Consider the following 13,078-nt stretch of genomic DNA (forward strand, 5'->3'; position numbering starts at 1 on the left):
AATAGATATATAAATGTAGTAAAAATATATACAAATAAAAGAGCTGTTATCTGTCTGTCCCCAGAGGAGCCCTCTTGGTGCAGTGGTAAAACATTTGGCTGCTAATTGTAAAGTTGGTGGTTTGAACCTACCAGCTGCTTAGTAGGAGAAAGATGTAGTAGTTTGTTTCTGTAAACATTACAGCCTTCGAAGCCTTGCAAGGCAGCTTTATTCTTTCTATCTTACAGAGTTGCTATTAGTTGGAATGATGTCAATAGCAATAGGTTTCATAAAGCAAATGTATTTGGGTGGAAGGCAGTGATTATATATGTACACATAGAAGAGGAAAGCATTTACCTGTACAATGAACATGTGAAAGCATATATGTTGGATATATGTGACAGGGATGATGTGGACTAGGGCAAATATTGGTAGATGAAATGTTCAATGTTTTCTCTGATGTATCAATTTGGGTAATAAATCATCTAAGATAAGAGTATCTGAATTTTTAGGAAATACAAGAATGAACTTGTTTCTTAACAGAATTTTAATGAAAACATTTACATGTTTTCATTTACCTTTTCAAGTGTGGTGGTGGTTATGTGCCATGGAGTCAGTTCCGACTCATAGCGACCCTGTATAGGGTTTCTGAGGCTGTAAACCTTTACGGGAGCAGAAAGCCTCATCTTTCTCCCGTGGAACAGCTGGTAGTTTTGAACTGCTGAGCTTAAGGTTAGCAGCCAGACTTGTAACCACTGTGCTACCAGAGCTCCTTTTTTCAACTGTAGTACCTTTGTACCTCTAAATTTAAAGCAATGAATCCAGTTATTAAACTTAAAACAAACTTAATAAAAACACTATGAACACCCAAGAAAGGCAGGGAAAATAGTATAAACTTTTGCGTTGGAGAAAGAAGAAAAAGAAAAGAAAAAACCCAAAAATTTGAAGAGGGAGAAGAGAAGATAGTAGAGAACGAAGAAGGAGGAAGGCTGTGGTCTAGAGGAGAACACAGCTCACGGAGGAAGAGAAGCACTGATTATATGCAGACAATTTCTATAGTTAAAAACAAGCACTAGGCAGCCAATAGCAACATGTGCAATCCACTAGAAGAGTACTACATAATGACGAAGAAAAAAACTTAATGCTTCATAAAAATCCAAGTTGGTGCCCTTGCAGCTGAGTGCCTCTCCTTTTCTGCAAGGGAGGTCCTGAAACGTAGTGTCTGGAGGGGCTCCTGTTTCTTGCTTTTACTGGCTACTAAGAGAAGGAATCACAGCTGCTTCAGGGAATGACTGCCTCCTGGCAGCTGTTGGAGAGGTGCCGAAAGGTCTGGTGGCCACAGGAGACAGAGCATCAACCCCCAGACTGTGAGGAGAGAGTTTATGTGGGAATCAAAGTTATGGTTCTTCCGTAACATCATGGCGGCTGAGATCTCCGCTAGGTGACAGAGAATGCCAGGGCCTCCAGAAAAGACAGTACTGAGGCCTCAAAAATGGCAGATGGTGAATGGGGACAGTTTGTTTATGCAAAGCAGATGAGAGTTTGTACTGTCATATTACATTAACGGCTAAAGAAATCAGGAAATAGGTATAGAATTAAAAACCAAAGAAAGAGATAGAAAGGTCCCAACTTAAATGACCTTATCCAAATGGAAACTGCTATGATGATGACAAGATACAAGATACAGACTGAGGTGGGCTGCAGACACATCCGTTACACAATAACTGTACTCACATAGGAATTGGGGGTGATCATTGAGTGATTGTACTTTCTGAAAATTCAGACAGATTTACAGTAAAAAAATAAAGAGGGCTGGCCACGTCACCTACAGAAATGCTCACACAAATGGTTGATCACTCTGCCAATTTTAATGTTTAAGCAAACCCTTAATTTCCTCTGCATCTGCACTTACTCAGTCTAATGTAAATCAATGAAAGTCATGAGGTAATCTCCTTGTACCTTCAGAAGTGAGGAAACAGAGTGCAGTAAAAAGAACAGTGGATCAAAATGGAGAGATAGTGATAATGGATAGTCAAAACCCAAAAAATTATACAAAAAACAATGAAATCACAAACCTAGAGTCATCACAAAGTGAGGTAAAATAAAAAAAAATGAGAATTATAAGTGATTTGAAGTTTACGATGCTCTTCAGAAGATAATACAGCAAATTGAAATATGAAATGGGTTAGTGCCAAATGAGTAATGAGAGCCACTGAGTCCCATAACTCAATCATTTGAAATTTTACTGATGAAGCCCCAGTTTTTGGGGTCAATCCCTGAAGTAGAGTATATACTGTTCGATTTCAAAGGTCATTATGCACTTCCATTTGCCTATGAAGGACCCAGTTCTATATTAAGACTTTGTTTTTGGTTAACTGTGTTTTGAGCTAATGATAATAAAGATCATAAATAAAGATAATGTTTGCTTTTAATCATTTAAGAGACCCAAGTTGTCCTGATTTTGTGTAAGAAGCTGTTTAAAAATCAGTTTCCTTCATGTCTCTGCATCTGTTCTCCAAGGGATTGACATTAATATGTAAATGAGATGTTATTTGGGACCTGCCAACTTTCAACCTTGTCCAAAGACAGAAATGTTAGCTTTAAAAACATCTAAAAAATGTATGTTAGCTCTAGGTGCTGGTGTTTTTGTATGAACACTGAGAACCCAATACGTTCAAAAGTCTTATTCAAAGCCAGTAACAGATAATATGGAAGAGCTATTTCCCTGGCAAGGTTTTACTTTGGAAATGGCACTTTCCAGCTAAAGAGTAAAGATTCAGATTTAGGCTTACCAATTTGTGCCCATATTGCATTTTACAGTGCACTCATTCAATGGAAAAGAAAGGGGCATTTAGGCTTAGGACCACCTCTTCCTTCAGCACTCAACTTACACCACAATAGATAAGAAATGATGGCAAAGGGGAAATTCAGAAATTGGGCTGCGGTACATATCTGTGAAAATGGCTGGAACTCAGCTGGAAAGACATATTTTTCCTGGACTGCAATGCCTGCCCCCTGGCAAAGTTAATGGTGTTAATTTGTAAAGGTTCATTTGGGAAATGTTTGTGATTAATGCTTGCTCATTTACATAACAGTGTATTGTGTAAATAAAGCTGTAGCCTTTTGCTTTCCAACAGCAGAATTTTACAGAGATGATAAAAACTGGACAAAAGGGGCTAGGGGATGCTTAAACTAGGTCACATTGAATTTTAATACATGAGGTCTACCCTGGTACATTTGATATGGATAACGGATAACTAAAAATTAAAAAAAAGTTTGTTTACTGTGCAAATCTGCCTTCCAGATTTTTCAATAAACATATTTTCTACATTGAAGACTGAAGCCAGTTCAGTCTCAGTCTGATTTAGAAATGTTATTAAAGAAAATAAGGATGAGCATCTTTTTAATTCTTATGTTAAATATAAATAGGATAATTATAAAATAATAAACTCTCCCCCCACCCCCCAAAAAAAATGCTTCATTTCGGAGCTCCACTATGTAGATTATAGCACCATTAGTAAACATTGAGAGCATGGATATGTCACACTTGTGAATTTGCCATCCAGATTTTGTGGCTTTACTGCCGAGTCTAAGCCATGACTCAGAAATTTAATTTCTTTCTCCATTATCAATAGAGCTTTTGAGCAGTGACAAGAAAACTAGTGGTCACATACTCATGTGAGCATATTTGTCGTGTCTCTACAAGGCAGTACAAAGAAAATCGCTAAAATTAAATAGAGTTAGTCCCAGAATTCTTTTAGGAAGTAGTAATAGATTGTCACTACCTGTTTCTCCTACCACATTACCCAAATAAAAAGCAGAATTCCTAGTCACCCTTTTGGGATCATACTGTTCCATCTATAAGATGGAAGTATCCTCCTAACAGAAATGCTGTAGAAATTATTACATAGGACGAAAATGGTTCTCCCAAAGATCATGCAGTCTATTTTAGGTCATGTTATAGAGCAGGGGTAGGGAACAGCCAGCCCACGGGCCATATATGGCCACTTAAATCATTTGGTCTGGTTCTGCCAAGGCAACCACAATTCCAGCCATCACAATGTTGCTGTTAAGTGCCCCTGAGTTGGTTCCAACCCACAGAAACCTTGTATAGGGTTTCCAAGGAGCAGCTGGTGAGCTTGAACTGCTGGCCTTGTAGTTAAAACTGACTTTGCAGTTCAGCATATAAACCCACAGTGCCACACCAGAATTCCATATTGGTGGTCGTGATGTGCTGTGGATTCAGTTCTAACTCATAGCGACCCTACATAAGGTTTCAGAGGCTGTAATTGTTTATGGGAGCAGAAAGCCTCATCTTTCTCCCATGGAACAGCTGGTAGTTTCGAACTGCTGACCATGGGATTGGCAGCTCGATTCATAACCACTATGCTACCAGAACTTCTTAGAACTCCACATTGTTGTTGTTGTTAAGTGTCATCGAGTCAATTCTGATCCATGGCAACCCTGTATGGGGTTTCCAAGGAGTGATTGGTGAGCTTGAAGTGCCGACCTTAAGGTTCAAACCAACTTGGCAGGCCAGGCATTAGCCCACAGTGCCACACCATTACTCCAAGTTAGGGGTGAGTTAATTAAATGTTTGACCAATTTAACATGCTAATTTTTAACTTGATAATTTTGTATGCACTGCAAATGATGTTATAAATTTTGGCAGACTAAAGGTTCCCCAGCCCTATTACTGATGAAGAAACTGAGGCTCCTAGCTGTGAAGTGATTTTACCAAGCTCAGAATTAAGTTCTGGATCCTTGTTCAAGCCCTCACAATCCAATGTTTTATACCATGCTGCCTCTCAATGAATGAAATACAGAAAATAAAGAGCAACTGACCTGGCTCAGATTCTGAGACAATCTGCGGAAGGATAAACGTTGATTTTTTTTTTTTTTCTTTCCATTTTACTGTTTAATTTGTTTGCATGTTTTCTGAGATGTTTTCAACATCTAGCATTGTTATGGTGAAGAACTAATATTAAAATGAAGCATGTTTTTATGTGAGTGTTAACTTATAAGTGATCAGTTACAGAGTCAACATTTTCTTTTTTAAGTGTGGCGCTATAGGATATACACTGGACTACAACATTGGTGGTTCACACCTACCAGCTGCTTCTCGGAAACCCTACACAGAGTTGCTAGGAGTCCAAACCAACTCAATGGCACTTAAAACAACATAGAAACTTTAATTTCTCTAAATAATTGTAGAAATTTGGATAATAACTATGCAAAACTGTTAAATGTACTTAGATTTATTTCTATATTTATTATTCTGCTTATTTTTTATTATCTTTAGTGCTGTCAAATCAGTTCTGACTCATGTTGTTGTTGTTGTCAGGTGCCATCGAGTCGGAACCGACTCATAGCGACCCCACGCACAGCAGAACGAAACAATGCTCGATCCTGGGCCAACCTCACCACCGCTGCCACCCCCGAGTCCATCAATGATGCCACCTGGCCGATCCATCTCGTTGGAGGTCTTCCTCTTTTTCTCTGACCCTCCACCCTACCCAGCATGACATCCTTCTCCAACGATTGTTTCCTCCGGACTACATGTCCAAAGTAGGAGAGACGAAGCTTAGCCATCCTGGCCTCCAAGGAGCACTCTGGCTGCACTTCTTCCAAAACAGATCTATTGGTTCTTTTGGCAGTCCATGGCACCCTCAGTATTCTCCTCCAACACCACAACTCAAAGGCATCAATTCTTCTACGATCCTCTTTATTCACTGTCCAATAGTGACCCTATATAGGGTTTCCAAGGATTGGCTGGTGGGGTTGGACAGCTAATATTTTGATTAGCAAGTCAGTGCTTATCCTATACTAGGACTCCTTTAATTTATTATGGCTTAAATGTAGCTGCCCTACTATGGAGTGGTACTGTAGGATAAGTATTGGGCCACAAGGTTGGTTTGAACTGCAAGTATGGAGGTTCAAACTCACTAGTCATTCCTTGGAAACTCTATACAGGGTTGCTATGACTTGGAACTGATTCAATGGTGCTTAACAACAACAACAACAACTATAGTTTAACCATGGGTGAAAGATGAGGTTTTATGCACCTGTATGGAGCTCTGGTAGCGTAGTGGTTATGAATCGGGCTGCGAACCTTACGGTCAGCGGTTCGAAACTACCAGCTGTTCTGCTGGAGAAAGATGAGGCTTTCTGCTCCTGTAAAGATTTGCAGCCTCGGAAACCCTATGCAGGGTCACTATGAGTCAGAACCGACTGCATGGTACTTAACAACAAAGATTTACAGCTTCAGAAACACTGTATAGGGTCGCTATGAGTCAGAACTGAGTTCACGGCATACAGTCATCACCACCACCACCACTATAGTTTAATGGGGAGTATGGTGGATCTGACAAGCACTGGACTGTGAATCACAAGATTGGTGGTTCCAGCCCACCAGCCACTCCACAAGGGAAAGATGAGCGTTTCTACGCCCATAAAGATGTATAGCCTTGGAAACTCTATATTGTTGTTGATAAGTGCTGTTGAGTCAGTTCTGACTCATAACGACCCTGTGTAGGGCTTCAGAAGAGTGGATGGTAAGCTTGACCTGCAGATCTTGAGGTTCAAATGGACCTTTCAGTCCAGTGCATTAACTTGAAGTGCCACACCAAGACTCCTCGGAAACCCTATAGAGAGTTGCTATGAGTCAAAACTGATTTGATGACACTTAACAACAACAAAAACACCGATCATTTAATATCTCTAGTAGTTAAGTCTATTGTAAGTCTTCTCTTTACCAAATATTACACTTAGATCAAATCACATTGTTTTTCATCAGGTTTACTGAGATGTACTTTATATAAGTATTCCCCTTTTAGATATAAAAATCTATGTGTTTAGAAAAGCATAAATAGTTATATATATCACTATAATCAAGACAGAATAGTTTCATCATCCCCAAAAGTTTTCACATTTTAATAAATTCCTTAACTACATCCCCATCCTGCTAAACACTGATCTGACTTCTGTCTTTAATAGTTTTGGCTTTTCCTGAAAGCTTTATAAGTGAAATCATATAGTATATAGCCTTTTCATTTCGCATACAACTTTTGAGAATCAACGACATGCTAGCATGTTTCAGAACTTCACTACTTTGTATTGTTGAGTAATACTCCACTGTTCGGCTATCCCACAGGTTTTCTGTTCACTAGATGATGAACATTTGGGTCACTACTCATTTGGGGCAATTATCAATAAAGCTACTATAAATAGCACATGTGTCTGAACATGTTTTTATTTCTCTTTGATAAATACCTAGAAGTGGGATTACTGGGTTATGAGAAATATGCATAATATGTATAACTAAGAATTTTCTTATAAATAATAGCAAAACTGTTTCCCACATGATTGTACCATATCTCCTTACCACTAGCAATGTATGAAAGTTCCAATTATTCCTTCCTTGCCAATTGTTATTACCAGTTTGTTTAATTTTGACCACTGTAATTATGAGTTTTCTAAGTATGAGTCCTGGTGTGGCACTCTAGGATACACACTAGACTGCACAAGGTTGGCAGTTCAAAGCCACCAGCCGCTCCTCAGAAATCCTACACAGGGTTGCTATGAGTTTGAACCATCTCTATGGCACTTAACAACAACAATATGTGTAGTTATATGTCATTGTGGTTTTAATTTGCATTTCCTTAATGACTAATGATGCTGAGCACCATTTTATGTGCTTATTTGTCATTCATATTTATTCTTCTGTTTGTTCAAGTCTTTTACCCTTTTAATATTTGAAATCAGGAAGCTTGAATCTTACATCTTTATTCTTTCTTAACAAGATCCTTGACCATTCTAGAGTTTTGTCTTTTTAAAAGACAAAACTTGTCTTTTTGACCCAGCTTGTCAATTTCTACATAAAAGCTGACTGAGACTTTGGTTGTGTTTGCACTGGATCTATGGATCACTTTGCAGGAAATTGACATACTGACAATACTGAGATTTCCAAAGAAAGAAAAAGAATGATGTACTGTATTATTTTTTTATTTTGCTTTCCTGTTATTATATTTACATATTAAAATCTTCTTTCATAAAAAAGATACCGATGTATATTTGTTTCTTTTCATCTTTCTAGCAGGATGGTTACACTGGCCAGACAAATAATTTGTAAAGTTTCCCACTGTTTTCATGTTCTGATAATATATAGTATATTATTTTCAAGATTTTGAAATAATTTTTATAAATTTCAAGGTATTTATGAAGATCTGGACCATACATGAAGTATGCTATTTGATATCAAAAGTAATAACAATGGCTTTTTTTAGTGTTCATTGCATTTTTATCATTTACAAAATATTTTTCATTGCATTTAAAATCTAAAAAATATATTTTCTGTCTTTCAAGTATTTCTGACAAGTAAATATAATTGGTAAGATTACAAAATGGTAGATGCAACAGATTACATTTAGAAATATTAATATTTTATATTAGCCACCTTGCTCAGAGTCTTGATGTGATAATGTAGGATATGCATTGGACTGTTAGCCAAAAGGCTGGTGGTTCAAATCCTCCAGCTACTCCTCAGAAACCCTATACAGGGTTGCTATGAATTGGAAGTGACTTAATGGCACCTAGCAATAATAACAACAATAAATCTATTGCTCATGTTTCTAGCACTGAACTTAATTCACCCCCTATGAAGTCTATCAAACTGAAACAAGCCAGCCACCAAGCGGAGTGGTTGCTGGGAAATATGCAGATACGAAGACATGTATATATCAGACCAATCAGACTTTCAGCTTGATATACTAAAGGGAGTAGTCAAAAGGTAATACTCACATCTGAGTTAAAGCGAAGCTGACAGACATTGCACGAAATAACTTGTTTCTTCTTTGGGGGAATGGACACTCCGAATGTGTGGTTAATGACTGCTTTTTGCACAGGATCCATCTGAGGAGCAAATGAGAAAAGAGTCAGTTGATAACTTCAAAGTACAGACAACAGTGGGAACAAATAAAAGTAGCTGTATTCTTCGTGATTGTTTGAACTTTAGATTCCAATGGATGAAAATAATGAATTTCATTCAGTAGTAAGGTACTTATTTTGTCTTCAAGTATTAAGAACAAAAAAAAACAAACAAAACCCAACTGGTCAGAAATCATAAAACAAAAAATACAGGAGAATCACCATAGCTAAAGGTATCTTACATCTATATAAAGAATCTTAAATAAAAATATTAAAAAGAATAATAAAATAAGAAAACTTAAGATTCAAAGGTCAGGGTTAACATGAACTCATTAATATTTTTCTCAGATGAGGTGAAATATTTAAAATGGTCTCAAATGATCTCAATAACAATTATTACAGACTTAAAAATATATTTAATAAACTTAACTTTTGATTTATGGCAAAGTCATAAATGATAGGTCCATATCACAGGACACAAAATGTTAATCTTTATTTTAAAATAGTTCACTATCTTTCATATACTATAGAAGGAAATTCATTCTATTGGAAATTACACACTTAAATGCCCATAGTAGACAGGTTAATATGCATCTCTTGTTTAAATACTGACCACGTTGGTTTGCATGTACCATCCATAGTCAGAGAACTATTCAGTGATGACAGCACTCAACCATTAAAAAAAATGGCACAAAGCCATTAAAATGCTCAGAAAAAGAAATACTCCTATCTGCAAAGCCTATAAAAGGAGAGACCTAGCAATGATTCTTTTGTGTACTCCAGATAATAATCTCCAGCATTAACATCAGACAACTGGCAGTTCAAAGTACAATGCAGACTATGAACAAAGTGTTACCTTATAAACAGATGTAACATGAACAAGGACCGATTCACTAACACCATCTAGGAAATCTCCTGAGGTTAGAGTTGAGCATAGGATTAGTTGATGGTATTTGATAGAGATGAGAAATGAGTACCCTCCCTGATCACGGTATAAATCAGCAAAGTGCAATATTAGCATTTAGAACTTAACATTAGAAAAGAGGTCAGATTACAGAATTGCTGAATACAATAGGAGCCCTGGTGTGACACAGCAGGATAGTGCCCTGGACTGCAAGGTCAAGGTCAGATTGAACTACACTTTACAACAACAACAACAAAAGTGCCCTGGTGGCACAGTGGTTTAAGTGTTGGGCTGCTAACAGAAAGGTGAGAGGTTTGAACCCACCAGCTGCTCCATGGGAGAAAGATGAGGTGGTCTGCTTCTATCAAGATTTACAGCCTTGAAAACACTATATAGGGTCATTGTGAGTTCAAATCGATTCAACAGCAGTGGATTAAAGCAGTCTGTTTTCTGCTACAAGTTTAACAGACAATGTATTCCCACTATAAAGAACAGTTATGGTGGTTTGGAACACTTAAAACAGGAATGAAATATGCTAATATTGGAGTTTTCTAGAGTGATGGAACTATTCTATATCTTTATAGTGGTAGTTACATAAATACATACATGTTAAAATTCATAGAACTACACACGTCCTACAAAAGTTAATTTCATATATGATCATTTTAAAAGTAAAATAGAAAACTATAAAATATCCTGGGAAATCTGAGGATTTTTGTTCATTCTGGATAGGGCCATTGATTAATTGCATTAAATTTTATTAAATGAAAATAAAGAAAAAAACCCTTTCATTTGTCCACGGGACAAAGGAAACCTCAAAGAGTCAGGTTGTAAAATCCTAATTAGTTCTTTGTTTTACTCACAAGTGCATATACTTTGATGTCATCTATCCAGGAGCTCTGGTGGCATAATGGTTACGAATCGGGCTGCGAACCGCAAGGTCAGCAGTTCGAAACTATCAGCTCTTCCGCAGGAGAAAGATGAGGCTTTCTGCTCCCGTAAAGATTTACAGCCTCAGAAACCCTGTACAGGGTCGCTATGAGTAGGAACTGACTCCACGGCACATAACAACTGCAGCCAGAGTGCTCCTTGGTGGATAAGATGGCCAAATTTCGTCTCTCATACTTCGGACATATTGTCAGGAGGGACCAGTCGCTCAAGAAGGATATCATGTTTGGTCAGGTGGAGGGTCAGTGAAAAAGAGGAGGACCCCCATTGGATTGGCCAAGTGGCAGCACCAATGGACTCAAGTGTGGCAACAGTAGTGAGGTTGGCTCAGGATCCAGCAGTGTTTCATTCTGCTGTGCATAAGGTCACTGTGGGTCTCCTCAATGGCACCTAACAACAACAGAAAGCTGTTGTTCTTAAGTGCTGTCTAATTAATTCAGATACATAGTGACCTTGTGCACAACAAAACAAAACACTGCCTTGTCCTGCCCCATCCTCACAATTGTTAATTAAGCTAGCTTGAGCCTATTGCTGCTGCCACTGTACCAATCCATCTCCTTGGGGTTCTTCCACTTTTTAGCTGACCTTGCACTTTAACCTAACCTGATATCCATCTCCAAGGACTGGTCCCTCCTGCTAATGTGTCTGAAGTATGAGAGATGAAGTCCCACTCAGTAGTAGTGCGCTTGTTTTATCTTCAAGTAATAAGTGACCACCCTGGCTTCCAAGGAGCATTCTGGTCGTCTTTTTCCACACAGATTTTTTGCTCTTCTAGCAGTCCATGGTGTTTTAAATATTTTTCTCCAACAATAACTCAAATGTAAAAATTCTTCTATGGTCTTCCTTATTTACTGCCCAACTTTCACATGCATATGAGGCTATTGAAAATACCATGGCTTGGGTATATCCCCCGGGAGCATCAGGACTCAAACCACCAACCTTTGTGGTTAGCAGTCCACTGCTTATCTCACTGAGCCTCATATCCATGTACAACTACATTATTAAAATTAACTTAATTTTTTTCTTTAGGTCAAGTTAAAATTGACTTTAAGAAAACATAAGCAATTAAATTCATGAAATCAGTTTTAATGTACTACTTACTTTCCCCCCATTACTCATTTTGATCGATATTTTGAAAACATTAAAAATGAAAACCTGCATCACCTGAAATAAATGTACATATTCTAGTAATCCCCATACCACAATATGGAAACATTGTGAAAAAAGATAAATCTGGCAATGCATTCCAAAATGTCAGTAAACCAAGATATTTTGACAGTCTCAACCCCTGCCTGAATATAAATTCCCCCTTAATTTTTTTAAAAAGATCATTAAGTGTCTACATAATTGTTTTTAGTGATTTTTTATTCAACTTAATTTTGCTCAAATGTCACATTTGTACCACATGTGCCTGAAAATATTCCTTCCATGTCCCCAAGGCTGAGAGCGCTCTGCCCTCTAAGGGAAATTGAAAAGACTGGCAAGTTCTCAGCATTCTGACCTGAAAGCAAACTAATGACTTTCCAGTAGAAACGTTTACAGCCATTGGTTTTTGTAGTTTATATTCATATCCTGGTGTGGCACTGTAGGATAATGCACTGGATCACAAAGTCGGTTTGACCCCAAAGTCAGTGGTTCAAACTCACCAGGTCCTCCTCAGAAACCTTATACAGGGTAGCTAAGAGTCGGAACTGATTCAACAGCACTAACAACAACATTCATAACCCGAATTATAAAAAAATCACATAATTATGCATAATACTTGTTTCCTGTCATTGACTCTTTTTTTTAATTAATGTTTTATTGTGAATTTTGTGATAGTTTACATGGGAGAACATTAGGATTACATTCTTTCTATCATATATTGTTTCATTGCCATAGTTACAATCCCCTCCATGCATCAGAAACTAACCAAAGTGTATATCCTGCAAGCCTGCCCCCTGGTGGTCAGCACACAGCCCCTCTCTCCCTTTCTGGGTCTAGAGTTCCCAGCAGCACCATCTCTCCAAGTCATTGTCTCTGCCTTCATCTCTGGTGTCACTGTTTCTCTGGGTAGGGTCCCGTCCTATGCTCTTTTCCCTTGATGGTCCCAGGGCACTCCGCTTCTGGACTGCAAAGTCAACCACTTCCTTCCTTTTGCTTCAAAATATCTACCCTTACAACCCTTCCAGTCAGTCCTGATAACAATTATTAACTATTGTACCACAAGAGACCTATCCCTATCTCCTTTCATCAGCCCCACCCAGACAGATTGGATACTACTCAGTGGAGATTCTACCTTCCTCCGCACCCTCTGGATCTAGGCTCCCTCTTGAAAGCATG

General features: G+C 38.0%; 1 protein-coding gene across 1 annotated transcript in view; it reads right to left on the reverse strand.

Annotated features, from left to right (window-relative positions):
• Positions 1-13,078, reverse strand: part of ZNF385B (zinc finger protein 385B) — a gene marked incomplete at its 3' end in the record, with an annotated part of 619,213 nt that overhangs the window by 102,060 nt on the left and 504,075 nt on the right. Inside the window, exon 5 of the mRNA XM_006864058.1 lies at positions 8,779-8,889. Within this exon, the coding sequence (XP_006864120.1) occupies positions 8,779-8,889 (111 nt within the window). The remainder of the gene's footprint in view (positions 1-8,778; positions 8,890-13,078) is intronic.

This window comes from Chrysochloris asiatica, unplaced genomic scaffold, assembly GCF_000296735.1.
Source record: "Chrysochloris asiatica unplaced genomic scaffold, ChrAsi1.0 scaffold00059, whole genome shotgun sequence".
Classification (NCBI taxonomy): Eukaryota; Metazoa; Chordata; class Mammalia; order Afrosoricida; family Chrysochloridae; genus Chrysochloris; species Chrysochloris asiatica.